Here is a 26,366-nt window from a genome sequence, read left to right as displayed (position 1 = left end):
TAGGCTCTTTGGTTCAGGAGACACAGCCTTGTATGGGGACAGTCCTGACCCAGGGCATTTGTGGACAGCTGCAGGAACTGGCCGTAGTTTGTGATTCAAACAGGGTGAGCTTAGAAGAAGCAACTGCCTCTCTGGGCTCAGAAGGCTCCAACCAACTACCTTGCAGAGAAACAAAAAGAGATTCAAACATTTACTAAAGAGGACAGTTTCCATTTACAGGTGGCTGCGGGCAGGCTACAATGAAGCAACGTTTGCACTGCATCACCCATGAGGCACAGTGGGGACATGACTCGCTCCAAGTCATCCAGCTGGAACGGCATCTCCGGCCAACTTGAAAGGCGATGCCCATCTTCCTCCAAAACCTGTGTTCTTTCCTCGATGCCCTGGTCTCAGATTACTGGGAATAGAGTCCTGAAGAACCAAGAAGACACTCCCAAAGCAAGCAATGAGTGGTCCCCCGTGATCCTCCCTCCAGCATGGCCACCCCACACTCTGAAAGCTCTTCCATTTCTATTTTATCAGTTCCCAGGACAGAGCATGTCAACATCAGAATCAGATCCTAAAGGGGGGCTTACATAAAATGTCTAGGGCCAAGCCCTCACTCGGATCAACTGCATCAGAATATGTGGATGAGTGTCCTAAGTGCAGTATTTTTTAAACTTTCCTTAAGTAATTTTAACATGCAGGCAGGATGGGGAACCATGGTCTCCGAGCCACACACAGCAGCTCTCTTCCTGGGCCACACAGGTTCTTACATTTCCCAGCTCTGTCCCAGGCCAATCAGGTCTGAATCACCGAGTGCTGTCTTTTAAACCACATTACTCTACAGTCTACTGTGGGGTATTTTTAGAATCGCTATGCTTTGTTACTATGTTTTCATTAGTTAATTTATGGGACATATTTTGATCATTATTATTTTTCATTGTTGTTGTTGAGGTGCTAAGCCATGTCCAACTCTTTGCGACCCCATGGACTATAGCACGCCAGGCTCCCCAGTTTCTCACCATCTCCTGGAGTTTGCGCAGATTCATGTCCGTTGTGTCAGTGATGCTAACCATCTCATCCCGTCGTCCCCTTCTTTTCCTGCCCTCAACATTTCCCAGCATCAGGGTCTTTCCTGATGAGTTGGCTCTTTGTAGCAGGGAGCCAAAGTATTGGAACTTCAGCTTCAGCATCAGTGCTTCCAATGAATAATTCAGGGTTGATTTTCTTTAAGATTGACTGGTTTGATTTTGTTGTCCATGGGACTCTCAAGAATCTTTCCCAGGACCACAGTTAGAAACAATATCAATTCTTCAGTGCTCAACCTTCATTATGGTCCAACTCTCTCATCTGTACATGACTCCTGGGGAAAAAAATAGCTTTGACTATACAGACCTTTGTCAGCAAAAGTGATGCCTCTGCTTTTTAAATGCTGTCTAGGTTTGTCATCGAGTTTCTTCCAAAGAGCATCTTTTAATTTCATGGCTGCAGTCACCATCTGCAGTGATTTTCGAGCCCAAGAAAAGAAAATCTGCCACTGTTTCCACTTTTCACCCTTCTATTTGCCATGAAGTGATGGGGCTGGATGCCATGATCTTAGTTTTCTGAATGTTGAGTTTTAAGCCAGCTTTTTCACTCTCCTCTTTCACTGATAAAGAGGGGGAAAAAAAAGAATCTCTAAAGAGGGGGAAAAAAAAGAATCTCTGCGAGGGGCCTAGCCTTGGTTTCTTAGGCTCCCCACCTTACGGCCACAGGCACCTGGTGGGGAGTCACTAAACGCAGTGCTGTCCCTGTGGGCAGAGCCAGCACACAGGCGCCAGAGGTCTCAGGAGGAGCCCAGCCAGAGCTCCTATTGTTGGAAAGGAAATTCCTTGAGGCCCAGCGGAAAGCCCGCCTACACTGGAGAAGCCATCAGAAGCCCACATCCTCGGAGGCGCCCCCAGCAAGGCGGCGAGAGAGACAGAGATAGCAACAATGACTGCGAACACTCATCCGGCACTGTGTGTGGGCCGTTCCGAGGGCTCTGCACAGAACTCATTACTTCTCACCGCAGCTGTCTGTGAGTCAGAGGAGTACAAAAGCCACGGCAATGAAGAGGGGTCTGGGGTACTACAGCCCAGTGACACTCATCTCAAAGAAACATGGGTTTTTATACAATAGTGGAATAATGGGCTGAAGGCAGTAATTGGGAATAAGGATACATATTTTCTGTGAGAAAATAAACAGCCTCCACTTGAAAGACCCGCATAATGGGTGGAGATCTCAGTTAAGGTCAAGAGAAAAGGAAATGCTGAGGGCAGAGAAGGAAGATGTGTAGAACTATGATAACCATATCTCTTGACATAACTATCATAACTATGATAACCGTAACTACAATAAATCTTGTGAGTCCCTTGGACTCTACAAGAGATGGAACAAGTCAATCCTAAAAGAAATCAACCCCCGAATACTCATTGGAAGGACTGATGCAGAAGCTGAAGCTCCAAAACATTTGGCCACCTGCTGTGAAGAGCTGACTCACTGATGCTGGGAAGACTCTGAGGCAGGGAAGGTCTGAGGCAGGAGAAGAAGGGGGTGACAGAGGATGAGGTGGTTGGATAGCATCACCGACTCAATGAACACGAGTTTGAGCAAACTCTGGGAGATAGTGCAGGACAGGGAAGCCTGGTGTACTGCAGTCCGTGGGGTGGCAAAAAGTCAGACACGACTTAGCAACAGAACAACAAATAACCAAGGAGTGGAATATTCCCAGAGGGTAAGTTGTACAGAATAAAAGGAAGAGGCACAGAGGGAAGCCTAAGAAAAACAGATAATGAGGATGAGAGTCTGGCTGAGAACAAGCCAGAGGGGTTATGTCTTAAGTGTTCACTATGAAATGGGCCACAGCTCTGTCAACAGGCTTAGTCCCAACAGATCCTTGGTGGATTAGGATAGGGTGAGGATAGGTGAGCTGGCTTTCAGAATTCAGCAATGGTCCAGACAGAAGTCCTTTTAAAGGCAGTCTTAGCTTCTGATAATTAGAAAATCTCCAACCAGTCCGAAATCAGCTGTGGGAACTGATGATATGGCTGCAGATTCAGGGACTCCCAAGAGCCAAGGCTAACACATAATCCAACTCAGGTGATACAAAGACACTTTAGCAACTTGAAGATAAAGAAGGTTCACTTAATCACAACTTGTATGGTGCGTGCTCCGTCTCGTTCAACTCATTGCGGTCCCACGGACTGTAGCCCACCAGGCTCCTCTGTCCATGGGGTTTTTCAGGCAAGAACACTTGGGTGTGTTGCCATTTCCTCCTCCAGAGATCTTCCTGACCCGGGGATCAAAACTGTTTCCTGCACTGGCAGGCGGATTCTCTACCACTGAGCCACCTGGAAACTTTAGAAATAACATCCACACGTTCAGGAGGAAGGAGGTAGAGCTAGTAGGTGTGCTATTAGTAATTAAAATCATTTTAACAAATTGTTAAGAACCAAGTCTATTAATGAGACTATCCAGGCTATTTCATAGCTAAAAACGTACCAGACCTCATTAACTCTTCTCAGAGGAGTCACCAGGCATTGAAATCCATTGTAATTCCTAAATTTTGTAGCTACTTAAATCTACAGTGTCCAACCATCTTTATTCCACAACATAGTAAAAAACTAGAGACACGTGGCCACTCAGTCGTCCAGTAACAATTCTCACCTCAAGGCCTTGAGCCTGTGAAGTCCTCCTGGAAAAGTTCCTCCCACCAATATCTGATCAGCAAAGCTGTCCAAATGTCGTCCCACTAGAAATGCTTTCTTGGCCCATCCTACTTAAAAACAGTAAACCCTTCCCAATCACGTATTTAGTGAAGAGTAATATACACTCTATCTCAAACTAATTACATGGTGTAATTAGTTTTCAGTTAACTGCTGTTTTATCTGCTTATCTTTCAATTTTTGAGAGAGGAAAAAGATGTATTAAAATCTGCAGTTGTAAAGGAAACTATAAGCAAGGTGAAAAGACAGCCCTCAGATTGGGAGAAAATAATAGCAAACGAAGCAACAGACAAAGGATTAATCTCAAAAATATACAAGCAACTCCTCCAGCTCAACTCCAGAAAAATAAATGACCCAATCAAAAAATGGGCCAAAGAACTCAACAGACATTTCTCCAAGGAAGACATACAGATGGCTAACAAACACATGAAAAGATGCTCAACATCACTCATTATCAGAGAAATGCAAATCAAAACCACAATGAGGTACCATTTCACGCCAGTCAGGATGGCTGCTATCCAAAAGTCTACAAGCAATAAATGCTGGAGAGGGTGTGCAGAAAAGGGAACCCTCTTACACTGTTGGTGGGAATGCAAATTAGTACAGCCGCTATGGAGAACAGTGTGGAGATTTCTTAAAAAGCTGGAAATAGAACTGCCATATGACCCAGCAATCCCACTTCTGGGCATACACACCAAGGAAACCAGATCTGAAAGAGACACCTGCACCCCAATGTTCATCGCAGCACTGTTTATAATAGCCAGGACATGGAAGCAACCTAGATGCCCATCAGCAGACGAATGGATGAGGAAGCTGTGGTACATATACACCATGGAATATTACTCAGCCATTAAAAGGAATTCATTTGAATCAGTTCTAATGAGATGGATGAAACTGGAGCCCATTATACAGAGCGAAGTAAGCCAGAAAGATAAAGACCATTACAGTATACTAACACATATATATGGAATTTAGAAAGATGGTAACGATAACCCTATATGCAAAACAGAAAAAGAGACTCAGATGTATAGAACAGACTTTTGGACTCTGGGAGAAGGCGAGGGTGGGATGTTTCAAGAGAACAGCATTGAAACATGTATATTATCTAAGGTGAAACAGATCACCAGCCCAGGTTGGGTGCATGAGACAAGTGCTCGGGCCTGGTGCACTGGGAAGACCCAGAGGGATCGGGTGGAGAGGGAGGTGGGAGGGGGAACCGGGATGGGGAATACATGTAAATCCATGGCTAATTCATTTCAATGTATGACAAAAACCACTGCAATGATGTAAAGTAATTAGCCTCCAACTAATAAAAATAAATGGAAAAAAAAAATCTGCAGTTGTAATTTGGTATTTCTACTTCTCTTTCAGCACTGTATTTTTGCTTGATATAAACTAAGGTATAAGTAAGTGCATGTAAGTCAACAGTAGACATATCTTCTCATATTTTTATTGAGATGACTGAGGCAACAGTTTCAGGTGTACAACACAATTCACTGTATGTACAAACTGCAATATGATCATCACAGTAAGTCCAGTTAATATGTATCACTACAGTTAAAAAATTTTCAATTTTTTACCATTTAATTTTTAGTGTTAAATTTGTATTTTTATCAGTGTATAAATAATTCCTCTTTGCCACTGTATTCTGCATTAAATTCTATTCAAACTATTACTCCATCTTTATTCTGGTTCATATTAGCTTGCTGTGCTTCTATCTCCATGCTTTTATTTCAAGTGTATAAATAATTTTAATACAATTTAAAAATCTGAGTTTAACCCATTTATTGTCATCAGTGGTCCATCAGAATTTTTCATTCACTGTAATCTTTGTTCCTCTTTTTCTGCTTTCCACCAGATAAATTTTCTTCTTTTATATTTGTTTTATGATAGTTTTTAATAATCACATTTATGTTTGTGCATAGTGAAAAATTCATCAATTTCTTAATCTTTTCAATGTAGGGTCCTCTTAAGGCACTTCAGCTCTTACTTTAAGTCTGTACCTCCAACTCCAGCCCTGATGGTAATGCCTAGAATTTTAATTGTTACATTAAAAATAACTTGGTAACAGTAAACTCTGCAAAGTTACTTGATCACTCTTCTCGTTGTATCTCTAGGAACATCTTCCCGATTCTGTTACCTCTTAATATTGTTCCAAAAGCATTTTCTACCAGGACCTTTCTAAGGCAAATCTGAGGTTTCTATGACTAAGGATATTTTTAAATGCTATCATCTTCTAATGCTAATTTGCTTGGATATACAATTTTAAGCTCAAAGTAACTTTCCTTCAATCCTTAAAAAGCCTTTCAATCTTCTTACATTCAATAATGCTTTTCAGAAATCTGATTTTTCTTCACAGTAATTATCACTACCTGACATTAGATAAAAATTTGTTTGCTCTCCCCTACTAAAATATAAACTCCATGAAAATAAGGACACTTTTGTTCACTACTGTGTTTGTCATACCTGGAACAATGTCTGACACATAGAAGATGCTCAATAAAACATAGACTGAATCATATAGCTTTTCACCCTGTGGGCTTTGCCTGCTAAATGCATTCCTCAAGGAAGAAACCAGGGATTTCTTAGCAGTCCAGTGTTCAGGAGACTCAGTGCTTCCACTGCAGGGGGCACAGGTTCCACCCCTGGTCAGGGAAATAAAACCCACAAGCCATGTGGCATGGCCAAAAAAGAGAGAAACCACAAGAAACCTAAAGTCAAATTCTGAAGTCATGACACAATCACACGAATCTGCCTTTTCCTATCTGTTCCGATAAACCGGGCAAGCTCAAAGGACTTTTCATGCCGAGACTAGAGATCTCACTAAGTACTTGGCTCTCAGATGCATCTCCTTTAGGTTTATCATTCTCCTGTAGCTTTCCAAAACTAAAAGGTCCTCTGCCAAACTTGGGATAGGGTGGAGGGACACGACTGAGGGACATGATACAAAACCCTCACTAAAAAGGATCCCTATCCACAGTCCAGGTTTGCCACACTTACACTCTAAAAGTGGGATGGGAGTAAAGAGATACAATCTCTACACACAGAGGAACATACCACTGGATCTCACTAATCCCAGTGTCACTCTCTTCCTGCCTTCCACACCTTAAACCTAACTGCCCACATTTCCACTGTACCCACCCTACGTAACTCAGAAACTCCAACGATCCCAATGGAATCCTTTTTAAAGACTGCTGTTGAAAGCACAATTTACACATAAATTATGATTAACTGGCATCTTTTAAAGAAATGGCACTTACTGACAGTAACATGACAAATTACATGTTTCCCAGGGTATTTAGTGACAAAGATAGCCTACTTCTAATATTATTAAAACACTAAAAAGAAGCCAAGCTGTTGTGGCACTAATACTGGTAGGTGGTTATTTTTTAAAAAATAAACTTGTAAAACTAAGATAATTTTGTATTCTCTCAAAGAAAAACACTTTGCAAAAATATTTTGATAGTGTAAAGCAATAAAAAAACACAAATAAGCAATTTTGATAGTATGAAGCAACAACACAAACACAAGTACAAAATAATTTATTACAGCATTATATAGGTTGGCATTATTTTACACTGAATTCTTTTCCCTCAACAATTATGAATCTAAATATTAACTTAGTGTGAAGGAAAACAATTTTAACTAGAACAGTTTCTCTAAATAAAATCTCTTTTGAATTTATATTTGTCTTAAAAGGAAGTATTAAAGTTACAGACATATGGTTCTGAAAAAAACATATTCAATGATGCTATTACTGTTTTCTGTACAAGATAGAACAAAAGCTATCCCCCCCCCCAATATTGCTCAACAACACTATGTTTTAATAGTTACACTGTTGCAGGGAGGAAGCCAATTCTGACTCCATGTTGGAAATGGTTTCTTTGACTTACTTTTGTTATGATCATACTTAATGGCTTGGCTGGAGGACCCTGGCCCTGTGCTTGCCTATAAACTAAAGTGCCTTTGTTCAGAGCCCTGTCTACCTGCAGATGGCCGAAGGGGGAGATTAACACATCCCCTGACTGAAGCCTGCCGTTCTGGAAGATGTTTGCAAGACTCAGAGTCTTTCTACTTTGCTTCCTCACCTCCCCCCATCTCTGATCTATAGAAGAATCTGGCATCCAGACCCTGTGAGATGGTTATTTGAGGCCCCAGGCCTGCCATCTTCTCGGTCAGCTGCTTTCCAGATAAAGTCTCTTCCTTGTCTCAACAGCTCGTCTCTGGGATTCACTGCCCTGTCGTGTGGCAAGCAGAGTGAGCTTGGACTCGGTAACAGAACTAGCTGATGGTCTAGATTCCCCTTTTGCTGATATTAAAACGTATTTAATAGTCAGTGTATAGCTATAAGAGTAAAAACACCTCACTGAAAGTTGTCTTCTGCCCCATACGCCCTCCTGAAGCACACCACTCACATACAGACTACTTAGACTACCTGGGAACACACAAAGCAGTTCAGTCAAAAAAGCGTAATTCTCGCCTGTGGATCTTCAAGTCTGACCTAGATATGCTACAAATTCACCACTGAATTTTCATGATTAAGAGGCAAATGGATCCCCAAACCCTGAATCATCAACATAAAACTGCAGTACCCTTATTCAACAGACAATAGCATTTTCATGGATATTAAGAAGAAAACGGTACACCAGAAAAAAATTAAGGTGGACAAAGTATCACACTAAAGTTAAGCTTTAAATAAATATTTGCCAAAAGGAGTTCCATACCATTTCTGACATACAGTTAATACTTGAATGTTGATGTGCTTTAAAAAGCAAACAGACAATAACAAAGCAAACCAAGAAGGGATCAAAACATAGAATTCTGAAATGAAACCTGAATCTAAAGAAAATAATACAGTGGAGCTGGATTCAACTTAGGTTAATTAAGAAATTATCATCATTACAATATGAAGTGACAGCAACCATCACAATGCTAACAACGGAAAAATTTACAACTGTACAAGAACAAACAGGTAATTTTAACAGATTTTTACGTAAAGTGGCAGAGTCAGGTAAAGAATAAAATAAGCTTACGGAATACTCCATTCAAAAAAATGATATCCAAGCACAGCTGACCTTTGCGCAAAGCAACAGTTAGGTGCGCTGACACTCCATGTAGTCAAAAATACACATACACTTATAGTTGGCCACCTGTGCACACACAGTTCCTCCCTACCTGGGTTCTGCATCAGATTCAACCAACCGCGGACGACAGAGTAAGGTAGTATTTACTACGGAAAAAAATCAACACATTAAGTGGATCCTTGCGATTCAAACCCATGTTGTTCAAGGGCCAACAGTATTTCATTTCTTATCTATATTAAAATACAAGCTGGAAAAAAATAAATAAATAAAAAAAATAAAATACAAGCTGGAAAAGAAACCTTGACCTGAATTCAGCTTTGAGTCTAAGAGATGTCAACTTTCTAGAGGATTTCAAGTTTCATTTGCCAAGACATCACAGTTGGCTGTGTGGTTCAGAGCCGCGCGGTGACTGCCGAATTCGCTCAGAGTGGGCAGGAAAGCAGAAGTGAAGGGAAGCAACTTGTGACAGGCCATCCTGTACTCCTCATACTGGGAGTTGCAGCTCCCAAAGCTGCCATCGAGCAGCGCCTCAGAAACCTTTATTAAAGTCTATGTAAACAAGGAAAAAATGAAAGTTATTTAAAAAATAGTCTGGTTAATAATCACCTTAATCAAAAGATGTAGTTTGTTAATTAAGCAATAGAAAATCAAGAAGGCCTCACCCAAAAATAACTTCTTGCTATCTATAACAAGTAATCACCACAAAAAAGAACACTTAAAAAATCATTTCTATGAGGCCTTGAAAAAGCAACAGAATTCTAATACTTTAAAAAGGTGAATCTCTGAAACTATAATCATTTAAGTGAAGCTGCTCATTCGTATGTGACTCTTTGCAACCCCATGGACTGTAGCTTACCAGGGTCCATGGGATTTTCCAGGCAAGAGTACTGGAGTGGGTTGCCATTTCCTTCTCCAAGGGATCTTCCCGACCGGGGGATCAAACCCGGGTCTCTCACATTGCAGACAGACGCTTTACCCTCTGAGCCACCAGGAAAGCCATGATCATTGAAAGTGTCCTTTATTAACAGTAATAGTTCCCATTTACTGAGTGCTTACTACATGCCAAGCACCTCACAGTTTACTCTTTCAGTTAACTGTTATGCTAACTCTGAGATGGACCATATTTTCATCCTCAACTTATAAATGAGGAAAAGGATGCTAAAGAGGTAAATTGCCTAACATGATACAGCTCACAGCGAGCAGAGCTGAGATTCAAATCCAGACGTAACTCTGAAGGCACACTCAGGAATTACGTTGCAAAGAGAAGTTTTGTTAGCTCACTCGGTATCCACAATCTGTGGCAACAGGCTTGTGAAAAATCTTACCTTTACATTTTTATCTTTTATAGTTTCATCCAGTCTAGTGGCAATAGCAATTGCTTTCTCTTGCCTTGACTTGTCCAGAAAATACATCATTTTAGCACCTGAAATGCCAAGACATTTCAAAACCAGTAAATGTGGACATCTTACATTTGATCTGAACCAACCAGTGACGTAAAATGTGGCTCCAGGTATCCAGTCAGCAGTGGGCTGCACACAACTGTGGCCTTTTTTCCCTAACTCCCTATTCCATGATATCCCACTGACAGCTTGGGGCCACAAGGAGAGTATTCGTACTATGTTTAGACACATACAAAAAAAGCCCCCTACCAACTGGGGCTTTTTCTATGATAAAAGATGGCTGTGAAACATTTACCAGGACCAGGGTTAACAACTCCACCCCTCAGAAATGTAAATATGGGCTACCCCTGTGGCATCAGTCAGTATTTCAACTAAAATCATTTCTGAAACATGATACTCTAAAATAGAACACCTAAGGAACAAACTGTTATCAAAGAGCAGTGTGATAGATGGACAACAAGAAAATCTTTGCATATTCATGAAGAAAGTCACTTTTAGAGCTATTTTGAAGTAAAATCCAATTTATGTTCCCCCGTAAACTACATGGTCCATGTTCCTTTTTCTGCTGGTCTTTTATTGATTTGTATGTTTATTATTGATCTATTAGATTAGTATGTGTACTGCTAAATTTAATCAGTTACACATCTGTGAGTATTTTCCCTTCTTGGCCTTTTGATTTTCTTTATGGCTTTTTCTTTTTTAGTGAGGCAAAAATTATCTTTTTCTGAGAACATCACATAATGCTTAGAAAGGCATTTCCCATTATTATTAAGAACTATCTTCTTCCATTATCCTGTGTTTTTGATGAGAAATTCTCACCTGCCCTTACTACCAAGAAGTACAGTAATTTTTCATAGGAATTAACTTTTTTCATAGGTAACAGAACCAAGCAGTTTCCCTTTACAACAAGAAAGCTTAGGTTAAAATATTTAAATACATGGCTTAAAGTAGGAGCATAGCTAATTACATTCTGTACTTCATTTATTTTGTTCCCAGTTCCATTTAAAGTCTTTTTCTAGTTTGCATTTAATGCCACTTTGTCATTTTATGAACTTGTATAGACTGTCTAAAATCCTTCCTCTAACAGGGCAGGATACAGTAAGTCCTTAAAACACAAAATACATAAAGTAATAAAAATACAAGAAAAAATAAGTCTCACATAACCTCAACATTCAAAGTCAATCATTAAAGCTTTAATACACGCTTCTCTTTAGCTTTTATGATATGTATATTTTTACATAGTTGAGACTGTATTATATATTAATTATATATATATATTATAAAACTGTTTGCTCCTGTTATTACAAATCTTTTGAATAAATATCACTTTCTATCTGGCAGTCCATCCTGCAGTCCTACTGCTGTTTCTCCTATAACTGGACATGCATTAAATTTGCTTCCATTCTCTTCCCCATCCTTAACACACAGAATTCCAGTTAATACCTTTGACCTTAAAACTCTTTCTTTGCTTGGATTCTTTAAAATTATTTACACAAGTATGTATAGCTATAGCAAAAGACAAAGTTCTTGATAAGAACGACAAACTGTTTTCCTACTTGGTCAGACCAATTCACACCTTCAGCAGTAAAATAAGAGACTGCTTATACACTACAGCTTTCCCATACTTTAGCCTCCTTTATTCAAACAGGAATAACCTTTCCTTTTAGGTGGTAGGTTAGGTTAGAGATTTTTCTTATTTTCAGGGGAAGGCTTGTACGGCTATGAACTTCTCTCAAGAATGCTTTGGCGGCATCCCATAGATTCTGTACGGTTGTGTTTAAAAATAATCTTTCCTAATTTGAAAGAAAATGGTACTGTGTTCCTTTCTTTTTCTCTAATAGTTTGATCATCTTGCCAAACTTTTTTTTTCATCATATTCTAACTTTTTGCCATAAACATTTTAACCCCGGGAGCTAAACACCAACCTGAAAGTAGATGCTGAAGAGAGGCAGCATTATGTTTGAGAAAATCCTCATTAAAACTTTCCAAATCCTTGTTAACAAATATTTTCTGCATTTCCTGAGATAGAACTTTGCTCACGGTGTCTGGAAGATTACTGTGATTAGACACTATTAAAACAGAACATTTGCAGTTTACAGTATGTCTGAGCTGTCCTTTGAAACAAAATCAATTGAAATACATTCATATTCATTATTAAGCCTGATATATTTTACATAATAAAAATAGGAGTGCTCCTTTGGAATATAAAAACATTCCAGCTTAAAATGCACTAATTTCTAACATATCTTTGCTAGTATCTTCATTTAAGTACTTTGCAAACTTTTTTCTTTGTACTAATCTCTTTCATGTCCAGCTTAATAGAAGACAAGTGAACTGTCATAATTACTTTTACATAAATATTACCTTTTTTATACTTACCAGATTTAGAAAATTTAATTAAACATTCATGTAGCCATGGGTTATTCCTGTTGATGGCAAAAGCTCTTTTAACAGACTGCAGCATTAACAGAAACTTTCCTATGTCAGAAAAAATTAGAACAGTAACAGCATCAATATTTAAGTATGTTATTTTATTCCCTTTATTTTAGCCTCACTTAAAATTCAGAAATATAGTATTATCTTTCCTATAATCTTCAAAAGCAAAATTCAAAGTTGATTTTGGTTATCAGAGACAACTTTTATTTTCTAAAGAAATGCTTGAAAAATCATGAAGAATTACTTCAGGTAAACAATCTGTATGCCTGTTCAAATAATTCACTTGATCATAATATTCTAATCCATTACTCAGTAAAGTTTCGAGTAACAAAGGAAAAAGGTATTAAGAGCCTTTGTGGGAGGTTGAAATGAAGATCTGAGAAACAAAAAGAGATCTAACTCACAAACATTATACTGAATATGGTCACCAATAAAATAAAAAATGAAAATCTGAATCCAAACTATTACCTTTTCTAAAATATATTTCAAATGCTAATAGATGAGTGTCAATGTTATCAGCAACAAGGTTCTTAAGAGGTATAAGAAACTTGATAGCTTCTTCTAATGGATTTTCTATCTATTTTAAAACAGAAAGAAAAATTATTGTATTTAAAAAGCAGTCACACAAGTCAAATTTACCCCCAAATTTTATACTAATGCATAGCTGAAGTAATCTAGATAGTTCTTTTTATATAACCTAGAAGCAAGAAAAAAATTTAAAACTACCAACTATAAACAAAGTACTGTCAATACTTTTCAAAATGGAAATAGCTCTATTGTTTTCATGATTATAAAATTCAAAATAATTTTCTAAAAATAAAAAAATACAGAAAATTATTCTGTAGACTTAATGAAGTGGTACTACAAGTACCATTATGCTACCAAGCCCCTTAAACTATAGACATTTTAAAGTAAGGAGACAAATACAACTGCATGACATAATTGAAAAAAAGGCAAGTTTAAAATACTTATACTAGATTCACAGTGAATAAACCAAAAAGCTAAATATTTCCCTAAATCTGGTTCCTAAATATTAATATTTTGAAAAAAATTGTGGAGATAAGGTCCTATTCTCTTTGCAGCTAAAACATTTTCTAGAAAAGTATATAAAATGCTGCCATATTTCACTGTATTGTTGCTCTAACAAATTACCAAAAATGTACTGTATTAACGCAAATTTAGGGATTTCTCTGGCGGTACTATGGTTAAGACTCTGTGCTCCCAATGCAGGAGGCATGCGTTCAATCTCTGGTTATGACAGGGACAAAGCAGGTGATTAAATAGCTAAACCCATGAGGGAATTTAAGTAGAAAAAATATGGGAGACCTCTTTAAGCTAATGATTACTCAAAGAAAGCAGGTTCACTTAACCACAAAACCAAGCAGCCTTGCTTGGCAGCAAAGCCATGCAACAGAAGCAAAGGATGTGCCCCGAAACAGTAAAAAAAAAAATGGCGGCATGAGGCCCACATCCGGCCCAGCGAGCTCAGGGCCTCAGTGATCCCGGGGACATGCACACACACAAGAGGAATGTGTGAGCCGAGCTTGACCGTGAAGGGACAAGAAAAAAGTCCCTGCCCAACCTGGAGGAGGAGCAGGTGATGGAAGCACGGCCTCTGCGCGAGAAACACACAGGTCCTCTCCCTCCTCCTCATCCGCGCTTTGAGTTCGGAACTGCAGCCGACCACGTTCTCGGGCGTGGCACTACCCCGCCTGCACACCCGCAAGCCTCATGAGTGTCTAGTCTAACAGACCACTTTGCTCTTGCTCAAGTCTCTCTGCACTGAGACATACAGGACTGTGGTTCTGGAGTCCTTGGAGACCCTCAAATGACACCAAATGGTGTCAATTGGGCCACTAAGTTCTCTCATGCCAAACGCTGCAGCCAAAACAAAACAAAACCCCACAAATTTATCTGACACGGTTCTGTAGGTTCAAAGTCCATCGTGGGTCTCACTGGACTGCATTTCCCCTTGGAGGTTTTAAGGGAGAGTGTTTCCACGCCTTTTCTCAGCCTCTTCAGGATGCCCGCCTCTCCTGGCTCGGGGCTCTCCCCTCCTCCAAAGGCAGCCAGAGGATGGAGTCCTTTCCAAACATCACTCAGCCCTCCTCACCAGCCTCCCTCGTCTCCTTGAGGCCCCCTGTGATTAACTACACTGGGCTCACTGGGTAGTCCAGGAATCCTCTCCCTGTCCACGTTTTTATTCTTCAGGTTTTTTTTTTGGCTGCACCATACTTGAGGCATGTGGGATCTTAGTTTACTTGTCTTATTTAAAGGCCAGCTAAATAATAATCTTAAATTTCACCTGCCACCTTAATTCTACCATGTAATATAATACATTCAGAGTTTTTAGGGATTAGAACATGAACCCTTTTGGAGGGCTATTATTCTGCCTACCACAAGCACAATTCTACCTATAACTTGCATTAGCCAAAACTCACATATTATCACTTAAAAATAACTGATGATGAAAAAAAAATAAATAAATAACTGATGAGTATCATAATGATCTTAGCTAATACTACAAATTTGGCTTCTGATTTACAGATTCAAATAAATCATATTTATGGTCAGCACAGAATTAAATAATACAAATTTTATCAGATAAACACAGTGTATTCATCTCACCCTTTCTAATTTTTCAGGTATAAGTTCTTCTTTGAGACCACTACTGTCTTCTTCTTCATCCCGTTTTTTCTTTTGATTTTTTGGTTGATGTTCCCTTTCCACATGCTTTCTCTCTTCTTCTAATTTAGCCTTTTTCTGAGCTCTTCTCTGCTTGCTAAGCATTTTCTTCAATTCTTTGGCTGACAGGTTTTCTATAAATATTCAAGTCAATGAAAACTCTGAGTCAGTGTTCTCAATTTCCTCATATTCTTATTCAATGCATACTATTAGTATATATGGGCTTCCCTGGTGACTCAGAAGGTGAAGAATCCGCCTGCAATGCAGGAGACCCAGGTTCAATCCCTGGGTTGGGAAGATCCCCTGGAGAAGGCAAAGGCTACCCACTCCAGCATTCTGGCCTGGAGAATCCCATGGATTATGGTCCATGGGGTTGAGAGAGTCAGACACAACTGAGCAACTGTCACTAGTATATTTGGGGGGGTGGGGAGGCAACTGTATACAAGTTTTTAGACAGTGAATTCCTAATGATTAACTTACACCTGGCACACCAAAGGCAACAGCAAATGCTGCATCAACTAAAATTAACCAGCTCTAGCCGACCCCTTCCTCCTACACAATACATGGGCTTATTAGGCAAATCCTCTCTCTCAATCTCAAGTCCCAAACTGTATAGAGTGGAGTTGAAGATTATCCTTCTGGAAAAATTCAAGAAGTGAGACAAAGCACAAAGGCACAAGTGATCTGATCAGAAATCTGCTTTCATGCCACAATTTCTCAAATATTCTTGGGTATTGACATGTTAGTGAGTAAGAGGTTGTATACAGATATTCTCATTGGCATTACTATTTTCAGTCAAGTAGATATTAGAAGCTGTACAAATATATTTTTTTCTCTAAAAACCTCAGTTATTTTCAATCACTACTTAAAAAAAAACAAAACAAACAGCCAATAAACATTATCAGTTACAGGACAACACCCTATCAACTTTTTCTAAGTCTTCCCCTACTTTTTTGGGGGTATATCCGTTATCTAATTTTGCCTTCACACTCATTTGATAATACACTTTTCCATCATTATGCTAATGACATTCTGAAACTCTGTGTTCTTTCCAAGTCTGTTTAAGCAAGTCCCTTTTTAGTTACCTGAATTTCTCTCTTGTTGTTTACTTTCACTGGTCAAGGGATTATCATACAACTTCAAGTATATTTCAATAGCTGATCTAGCGGCCTTGAAATAAAATCCATGTCTCCGGAGTATATCTTCTAATCTCAAAAGATCAACGTAGGCCCGAAGGGTCATCTTTCTCATGCAGTAAGTATGGAAGTCAAACTGGTCGTCGGTTATCTCAGAAAAGTGCTTGAAAAGAAAACCACAAAGTTACCCCTTACATTTACGTCAATAACGTCTACTTTTTGAAAAGACAATCATAAAAAGCCCGTAAGATAATGTAAGCAGTCACAATTTCACTTAGTTGCCCTCTCCAGGATTTAACATACAAGGGACCTCAAGTGGTTCTTTGCATTCAGCTTAAGCTTCTCTTCCTTACATTCTATCCCCATTCCCTATAAATCAAGTTTCATGATGATACCCAATTTATATGCAGTAAGTCAGATGAGGGGAACTTCCTGGCAGCCTGGAGGAAGAAACGGCAACCCACTGCAGACAGAGGAGCCTGGCGGGCTACAGTCCATGGAGTCACAGAGAGCTGGACACAGCTGAGCACCAGCAGTTAGGACTTGGTGCTTTCCACCCTGGCTGGGGAACTAAGATCCCGCAAGCCATGTGGCACAGCCTAAAGAAAGAGCCAGATGCCCAGGTTATTCTTTAAACCTGGAAATTAGACTATATCAATATTTTAGTTTTAACAAATACTTCTCAGTATTCCCTCAAAATCAGCAAGGTAGAGTTAAACAGAGCTGTGAATGGAAACTAAACATATACAGGTTTACACTGAATGTCTATACATCAGATGGTTCTACTCAACCATGAACTCTTCAAGGACAAGCCTGTCACATCCATCCCCACTCCCTGGCACAGGGCCTGGCACAGAAGACATTCAGTAAGCGCAGTATGTGCCAACTCAAGAGAGAAGCTGCTTTTCAGGCATGTGACTTCTTAATTCCTACAGCCTCAATTATTTAGCCTAAGTTAGGAATAAAAAAATATATAGAGCCAATCTCATATGTTGTTAGGGGATCAAGTAATTATTTTAAAGTTCATTCTAAACAGTAAACTGCTTTACAAGCAGGGTGTTATGGTTTTCTTTCACTCATTAAACTCCTGTTCATCTAACTGTATCCCATTTTAGCAGAAAGTTCTTAATCTGGACTCTTGTGTATAAACAAGCACAGTAACATTTTCCTAAGGAGAGAGCTTGAGGGTTTCAACCAATTCTCAAAGGGTTAAGAACTAATCCCTTACATGAAAGAAAACATGAGTAAATCTCCCAAAAAACAATTTATACTTTTATTTTCTTCCCTACGTGCATCTCCACCTCCATCTTCTTTCTTTTCCCCTACTTTAGGTTCTCCAAAAACATATAGAAAAATGAATGATTCATTACAGAAACACAGATCAAACTCTTCTACTACTTCATCACCCTCTGTCCTGGAGGCCTAGTAACTCATTGTGCAGAAAACACATTAGTAACTGCCCATATCATTCGATAATTTTAGTTGTCTTGGTAATCAGAAATACATTATACACAGACTTGCATTAAGAGCCTGATATTCTAAAATACTAACATAAAAAGAATAAACGTACACAGTGTGAGGGAAAGAAATGGGGGAAAAAATGACTATTTCACATTAGTTTGTATTTACTACTTCACAAACCATGCTTTAATGTTATATTTGAAAGTTTCATTCCTCCCATCAATGAGACAAATCAAATAACTTTTTTTTAAATGAAGGAATTATATAATTGTTCATGGTTAATATAAATCAAGTGATACCTAGCAGTATAGTATCTCAAAATCCAATACAACTGACTGAGGAAAAAGGGCAGTGCCCTAAATCATGGAACACATAATGAGATGGAAATGTCTAACAGGCTGCAGTTTTCTTAGGGTGAGAAACATTTATGTGTAAAAAAAAAGGCAGATGCAAGCTTCAAGAGACATTCCTAGAACATTAGGTTTCAGTGAGGTCTCGAGGGAGCCGCATGGACCCACAAACATGTAAGCCGCCTCTTTATCAGTAACCGCCCATAGGCTGCCTCTCTCCAGTCACCGTCTTCCAGAAACAAAGCAACCCACTTATCCTAGTGTGTCTGAGGTTTTCTCAGTTCTTGTGCTCAAAGTCCTGTGTCTCAGGAACCTGCTCGGGAATGGCAGATTCCTACTTAAGAGCAACTAAATCATCTTAGGCTGATTTTTTAACTTTTCATTTTGAAATAAACACGGATAAAGGAAGCTGCAAAGATGGTGCAGGGATGTCCTATATCCTCTTTCCTCAGTGTCCCCACCAGGTTACATCCTACAGTTAACCACCAGCACGAAGAACTGAGATGGGTTTGACGTGTGTGAACAGTTTCATGTGACTTTATCATCCTTAGATCGTTATAACTACAATGCAGGGAGCACAGGTTCAATTCCTGGGTGGGGAACTAGGATCCCACATGCCGAGGGGCAACCAAGCCTGTGAGCCGGAACTGCTGGGTCCATGTGCCACAACTGAGAGAAGCGTGCATGCCGCAACAAAGATCTCGCATGCAACTAGGGCCTGACACAGCATAAACAAACAAGTAAAAGAAGTAAGAGCTAGACCAACCAGGGCAAAGAGCAACTCTTAATTCCTTTATAGAGAATCTGTTGCTATAAAGTAAGTGTCAACTTGATAAAGATTAAGACGCAATGAAGATAAAGTTACAGGCTTCCGTGTGGCTCAATGGAAAAGAATCCACTTGCCCATGCAGGAGACATGGGTTCGATCCCTGATCCAAGATCCCACATGCTGTGGAGCAACTAAGCCTGTGCGCCCCAAATACTGAGCTTGTACTCTAGGGCCCTGGAACTGCAACTGCTGGAGCCTGTGCTCTGCAACGAGAGAGGCCACCACAGTGAGGAGCCACGCGCTGCACCTAGAGAAAAAGCCCACACAGCACTGAAGATCCGGCACAGCCATAAATAAATAAAACCAACAGGAATAAAGTTACGAACGCCCTATGGTTTTGATCTACTGGAAACCTTAGATCTTATCAAAAGTTTTAGAAATATGCACTGCTCCTCTCAGATGTAAATCAACACACTAAAATAATGAGAAACTAATCACCTGGGAAAAAAGGGGGGAAAAGCTCAATTCTTAAAAGAAAAAAGTTAAAAATATTATTCTGAACACAAGTTTATAGCCAGTAGCCTGAAGGTGGTCATTCTGTCTTATTTTTAATAAAACGTAAGCTCTAAACATCAGATCGGGTTGACTACATAATCACTACATGTAATCTTAAACCCTGTAAGGAAGGCAAGAAGAAGACAGAAAAAGTACTACAGTGGACCATTCTAAAATTCTAACATTTCAAATCCAATTAGTAAGAATGCAAAGCAGTATGTCCTAAGCTGAAACTGCCTTCAGTGAAAGAATTCTTCAAGGCAGAAGAACTCAGTTCTTCTTGGAACTTAGTTCTCTATTCAATAACCTTCTATTTAGAAGGTCAACAGAAAAATTATATATATATATATATATATATATATATATAAAAATTTTTTTTGCCACACAGAGCATGCAGGATCTTAGTTCCCTGAACAGGGATTCAAATTGTGCCCCCACTGCATTGGCAAAGCAGAGTCTTGACCACTGGACTGCCAAGGAAGTCCCCAAAGTTTTATTTTTGAATAAGGTGCTTGTTTTTTAACTAAAAAAATTTTTTTTCATTTATTTTTATTAGTTGGAAGCTAATTACTTTACAATATTATAGTGGTTTTTGCCATACATTGACATTAATCAGCCATGGATTTACATGTGTTCCCCATCCTGATCCCCCCTCCCACCTCCCTCCCCATCCCATCCCATCCCTCTGGGTCTTTTTACTAAAATATTTAAAACCCAGGCACAAAGGTAACCCAAATAGGTATCTGTTGTATCTTTTAATTCTGTAATTACACCTAAATCCTTACAATTGTTATCAAGAATTTTCTTTTAGATTACATTAATGTTATTAGAAACTAATTTCAAGGAGCTCCCTGGCAGTCTAGAGAATAAGAATCAGCCTTCCAATGCAGGGGGACATGGGTTCCATCCCTGGTAAAGGAACTAAGACCCCACAGGCCTGGAGGCAACCATGCCTGCTCAAGACAGGGAGAGAAGCCAGCGCGCTGGAATGACCGAGCCTATGCGCTACAGCCGCGCGTCACAACCACCGAAGCCACGCTTCACACAAGAAGCCCTCCCGCTACAACTAGAGAAGCTTCTCTGCGCCGTGACAAAGGCCTGGTGCGGCCAAAATGAGAGAAAGAAGTTAATTATTTCAGAAGCATTCAATCACCCTATTTGTAATCTATACTAATGTTTTTCCTTTTAGCATGAATTACTCACTATAAAGATGACCTTACAAGCGGAATATGAATAGGATCTTTTCTTGTTTATCTGCCTCTGGTTATATTTTGAAGTACCAACAGCAAACCCTAAAGATACTTAGTAAAGTTTCCAATGATGATAATTACATAACATAACCAGAGGGTAATGATTTCTACCATCTCTGATAACCAGCGATTGCCTATAATTTTTTTTCCTTCAAAAATGCTTTCTACCAGTCAAAACACATTTCTCAAATTGGAAATACAGTTGCCCCTTGAACAATACCATGTGGGCCCACTGATATGTGAGTTTTTTCCAACAGTAAATACTACAGTACCACATGACCATGGTTGGTTGCATCCATGGATACAGAAGCAGGGATACATAGGAACCACGTATACAAAGGACCAACTGGAAGTCACAGGGAGATTTTCAATTTCCCAGAGGGTTGTCACCCCAATATCCACTCTGTTCCAGGGTCAATTGTAGTTATTCAAAATCACTAAAAACTCAGGAGAAAGCATAATCTAAATGAAACTTAGTAATGGAATAGCTAGTAATCATAGCCTAACAATGTTTTAACAAAAAACATTAAAAAGAATAAAGTAGTCACTAATGTTAGGAGGAATGGGACTACAGATGAAGAAGTTCCCAATGATCCCAAGGTGTTCAAATCTGATTTCCACAGAAGTCTGATCAACCTCTAATTACTGTCGTGCTGGAAGAACTCATACGTGAGTTTCAAGCTACAGCTCCTTGAGAATGTCCTGGGTAACAGAAATGCATCTTTCCCTAGTAACGAGCAGAACGTTTTTAAAGTAACGATTGTCTAGGATGTCAAAACAAGCTAGTGATCTATGGTTTGGTCACAGAAATAAGAGCCTGACTTAAACTTAGGATGCTTAGATATTGCCTGAATAGTTCACCTATCATCCAAAGGCTTTACAGTTTCTGAGAAGATGACAAGGGTTTTCCCTGACAATCAGCCATCAAGTTTAGGCTTAAAAAGCAAAGAACAAAACAAAACAAAACAAAGCAAAAACCACCCTATTTCTGAAAGGGCTCTAGTGGAATCCTAGTTCCAGCTCCCGACCAAAGCCACCCCCAAGAGGTCCAGCCTTCCTCTGGGCAACTTCACAACTGTCACGTGGGGAAGAAGGCCAAAGTGCTGCCAGGGTGCAGACCGCAGGCTCACCTGACTGCGCCAGCTTGGGGCGGGGCTGCCGAGTGACCCCCGGCCGAGGGCTGCCGAGGCCTGCCTCGGGGGTGCATTGCGGCTCTTTTCCTCCCGTGGTCCATTTGGAAGGAGAGTGCTTCAGAGATGACAAAGAACAGGAAAACAAAAATTCACACACAAGGAAAAGAAAAGCCCCCCTTACTAAGGCACATCGCACACATAATCCTAGCAAGTCATAACATAAGCCTGCAAGCCAGCCACACGTTGGGTACAAAAGTGCAGCAGGTGAGAACAAACATCCTGGGAAGACGAACTGGAGAGAGGCTGACTACAGAGCAGATCCTGACACAGAGCGGAAAGAGGTGGCCCTCGGCTTGTGCATCTTTCCAGGCTGGGGATGGAAATCAACTAACGGTCCGATTAGGAAAGAGAAATTTTGAGTACATGTTAGTAATAGCAACAATAACTTAACTAATCCTTCTCTTCTTGCTTCAGACAAAAATATGCAGACATGTCTACCTCATTACCGCCTGAGGATCCAAAGAAAGGAATCATTTATTCACAATTTCTGAATGTTTGAAAGGCTAAAGATAGAGAATTTTTTCACAGTGAAGTGTTCCAAAGTCGTTAGAAGAGGTAGATGAGCCCATGTAGCAATCTACCTGCTCTTCTGGTCACCTGACAGGAGAAAAATGAGGCCCAAACTCTTGTTAACTTACCCTTTCTACTTCATGGCACTTTTTCAGAGCATCCCCGTACCTTCCCAGGCGCTGGTAAGCTGAGATGCACTCTGTCTGAAACCACATGCACTGCATCTCATTTAGGTTCTCCATGGCAGACGTCCCTTCCTGAAATGGAAGCAATCACAAATAAAGGAAGCAAATAATACCAGAGATCCTAAAAACCCCGTTTTCTCTTTTACAACAATGTCTACGAGGATTACGGTAACAGTAAGTAGCAGTGACAAATTATATAATAAACACATCAATGTGCTTCCAAAAGGCTCCGAGCACCTTAAAACTGTATGTCTATTCACCCAGCTCTAGAGACAGTCAACAACCTACACAGAAAAGACTACAGGTTACTGAAGCCAAGTTTGAAACACTGAAGCTTTTACTTAACCTATTTAAGACAGGGATCCTATGAAGCACTGCCTATCTTTTGTCTATTAAGCAAAAGCCACTTAACCTTTTCCTTGCTGACTTAGGACCACTGCTATTTACAACATTGTTTTCAAATCTCTTCACAGTAGTTTCAAGCCCGGTTTTCAGCTTTGCAAGTCTCCTTCCTCCACATCAAGGCATCAGTTGTCACTTTCTTTCACAACTATGTCTATGAGGATTAGTATGACAATAAAGAGTAATAATGAATTATATAATAATACATTAAAAAATTTTTAAAAAGAATATTCATTAATTCAGGCTCAGTGTGTTTTCTAGGAGAATGTAAAGCACAGAGTACCTGGTTTCAGCACAGGGACACTAGAGCTTCGTCATAATTTAGAACAGTTATTTAAAATGTATTTTATGTGACCCCAAGAAAGACAGCAAAGATATGGGTATATTTACATAAGGTTAGTCTTCATTTCTTTTTCACACCCACTGTTTAAGTTATCAGTTTAATTTTCAGAATTCTCACTGAAAGTATAAAAACCAGTTATCTCTGGGTAAATTAAAATTATGGTGGTATTTTATGTCTTCTTCATGGCTACAGATACTCCATCATTTGGTAACTACATATGTTTATAAGAAATCTACTGTATTTTTCATTTCAAAACTCAACCAACTAGAACTAACCAACCTGCATCAGCAACTCTACAAATACTATAAACTGAAAAATCTGCACGAAGGAAATAGGAGCATTTCACTTACATGTTACAAAGCAGATATAAACTGATACCGCAGTCATCAGCAGCTCTCCTCCCCCGGCTCACTGCTACCCACCACCATTAGGGACACGCCTGGCCAGCGAAGCAGCACGGATAAACTACCAAGCTCTCTACACGGCACAGCAACCTGTCAACGGTGGATGACTGGAGGCAACTATGATGAGCAAGGTGAGCCCGACTTTGGGGCCACTACTTTCCTCAGAAAGCTCAACTTCCCCCTTCTTTCTCATTCTCCTGGGTCTTTTCAGACATGTCCTAGTTGGCTGTGGTTTGCTGCGTGGGTGCTTTGTTGTTGTTGTTTTTTAACCACTGAACTTATTTAGCTTAAATATCCTCATTTCTAATTGCACTTTACTTCTCATCTCTACAGGGCCTCCCAGGTGGCTCAGTGGTAAACAATCTGCCTGCCAATGCAGGAGACACAGGAGACAGATTTCGATCCCTGGGTGAGGAAGATCCCCTGGCAAAGGAAACAACAACCCACTCCGGCACTCTTACCTGGAAAATCCCATGGACAGAGGAGCCCAGCAGGCTACAGTCCATGGGGCTGCACAGAGTCGGACACGACTGAAGCAACTTTGCACGCACACACCAGAAGCACATGCACACTCATCAACCACAGTAAGAAATCACACTCAGCATATGAGCTAAACAAGATCAAAAAAAGGATGACAAAGGTGAATTCTGAGGAACCAAAGCAGCAAACTTCACATATCACCAGAGAACTTAAGTTTAATTTTACTAACTCAGAGAATGACATGCTATTTCTTACCCTTGTGAACTTGGAGCACATTTCCTCTGCTTCCTTTATCATATTTGCCCGAAGCATATATTTTGCACATTTGGAGTTGATGAATCTATCAGCCGTATCCAAAGACTGAGCTTCATCCATCCACTTGACAGCTTCTCTGAGATTACCCATATGCTTTAAGAGATGAGAGTATTAAAGACATCTCTGTTACGATTAAGAGAATATGGGTATGATATAACAGAAAAAGTTCTTAAAGACAAATTAGAAATCTGTTACATTTCTGTCAAATCTATCGAGAAATTTTTAGATACATTAAAATTCATATTTACTCAGAGCTGAATGAAACGATTAACACTGACTATATGACTATGCAACATAAAACTCCTTAGCATTATTAGCATATTGGGAATAAATAATCAGGGTGCCCTAAAAGTTATCTCCACACAGAAAGAACTCCATGGGTCCTTAAAATGGCCAAATTCTTCAACTATTCAAAAAACATGACCAAGATTTTACCTTGTAAATTTTTGCTTTCATATAGAATAATTCTATTAGAGTTGGAGTGCCAGCAATTGCAGCATTAATATAATCCAAAGCCAGAGAATACTGCCCAAGCTTATCGAAGTGCTGTGCCAGGAAGTACTGAACCCAGAGAAGTGTTGTCGGGGGCTCCTTCTCCCCATTCTCTGCAATCAAACACACACAATTATTACAAGGAATGAGGCAAAGTGAAGCGACTCACTTGCTTTCTTTCTCCCCGTGCATAATGAAATCAATAACCAAAAAAATCCCGTAAAAATCACCAACTTCAACAGAAAGAGATACAACCTCAAGTCACAAAGTTCAGAAAGCAGCAGCCAAGCAGAGGAATGATGCTGGTTTCACAAGCTTCTACCTATACCTCACGCCAAAGAAGAGTCTGAGGAGAAGAGGCAGATCAACCTAACTCGACGAATTCTCAGGCAGACAGCATTAAGGCAGCAGGTCCAGGAAAAGCCAGAGAAAACAGTCTGGAGAAAACATGTCCCTAACCACCACAGTAAAACTTCCACAGAGGCAAGAACTGCCGGGGCTTACGTGGATCATCCAGGCCTCGACACAAACCAGGGAAACCCAAAGTTGAAGGGTATCAGGAGAGTACACTCTTGACAGTATGGCCACAAACAACCATCCGACCTCTATCTGGCTCCCCGTTCTACCCTGAAACTACAGAAAACATGAAATACCTAGCTCTCAAAATGGGTATCAGAAGGGAAGACACACAGGTATAAGATGAGGTAGGAAGAGCAGAAAGGAGAATTTACTCGTTACCTCAGAAGACAAGGTCTCCTAGACTAGCTGACCAAATGAAGTGACAATGCAAACACACAAATTAACATAAATTAAGACACAAATAATAAATATAAGCAAAGAGTCAAGCATTTATCTTGCTCCTCTCATATACACTCTATTTCAGGGGGGGTCAAATGTCTGAGGAGGAAAAGTTCTTTTTAAGAACTCCAGCTAATTATTAATAAAAGCAGAAGGAATGATGATCAGAATGAAACAAGGGACCAATGCAATTTTTGCAGTGGCTGCAAAAATCACTAGGTAAGTGACCAATAAGAAACACTGCATGGCCAGATTAGGCTGACAAACATCTAAATTCTGATGAGTCTTAGTTTCAGAAAAAGAGAGACAACCAGAAGGCCTTTGGCTTTCAAATGTGCTATAACAGGAAGTTCAGAGTGTCACTGATGAAGTATTCACATGGAACCCGAA

The 26,366-nt window shown here is 39.8% G+C and overlaps 1 protein-coding gene across 6 annotated transcripts in view; it reads right to left on the bottom strand.

Annotated features, from left to right (window-relative positions):
• Window positions 1–7,253: 7,253 nt before the first annotated feature.
• Window positions 7,254–26,366, bottom strand: part of NAA16 (N-alpha-acetyltransferase 16, NatA auxiliary subunit) — a 65,615-nt gene continuing 46,502 nt past the window's right edge. For all 6 annotated transcript variants that reach the window (XM_070471173.1, XM_020879752.2, XM_020879753.2 and 3 more), the window contains 10 exons: window positions 25,122–25,291; window positions 24,627–24,779; window positions 22,686–22,814; window positions 16,419–16,632; window positions 15,277–15,467; window positions 13,117–13,225; window positions 12,592–12,690; window positions 12,138–12,281; window positions 10,138–10,235; window positions 7,254–9,361 (listed from right to left, as the gene is read on the bottom strand). In XM_070471173.1, the coding sequence (XP_070327274.1) occupies window positions 9,164–9,361; window positions 10,138–10,235; window positions 12,138–12,281; window positions 12,592–12,690; window positions 13,117–13,225; window positions 15,277–15,467; window positions 16,419–16,632; window positions 22,686–22,814; window positions 24,627–24,779; window positions 25,122–25,291 (1,505 nt within the window). In that variant the 3' untranslated portion in view covers window positions 7,254–9,163. The remainder of the gene's footprint in view (window positions 9,362–10,137; window positions 10,236–12,137; window positions 12,282–12,591; window positions 12,691–13,116; window positions 13,226–15,276; window positions 15,468–16,418; window positions 16,633–22,685; window positions 22,815–24,626; window positions 24,780–25,121; window positions 25,292–26,366) is intronic.

The sequence above is a fragment of the Odocoileus virginianus genome, chromosome 8 (assembly GCF_023699985.2).
Source record: "Odocoileus virginianus isolate 20LAN1187 ecotype Illinois chromosome 8, Ovbor_1.2, whole genome shotgun sequence".
In the NCBI taxonomy this organism is placed as follows: Eukaryota; Metazoa; Chordata; class Mammalia; order Artiodactyla; family Cervidae; genus Odocoileus; species Odocoileus virginianus.
Note: the sequence above shows the minus strand (reverse complement) of the source record. Positions and strands in the feature narration are given on the sequence as shown.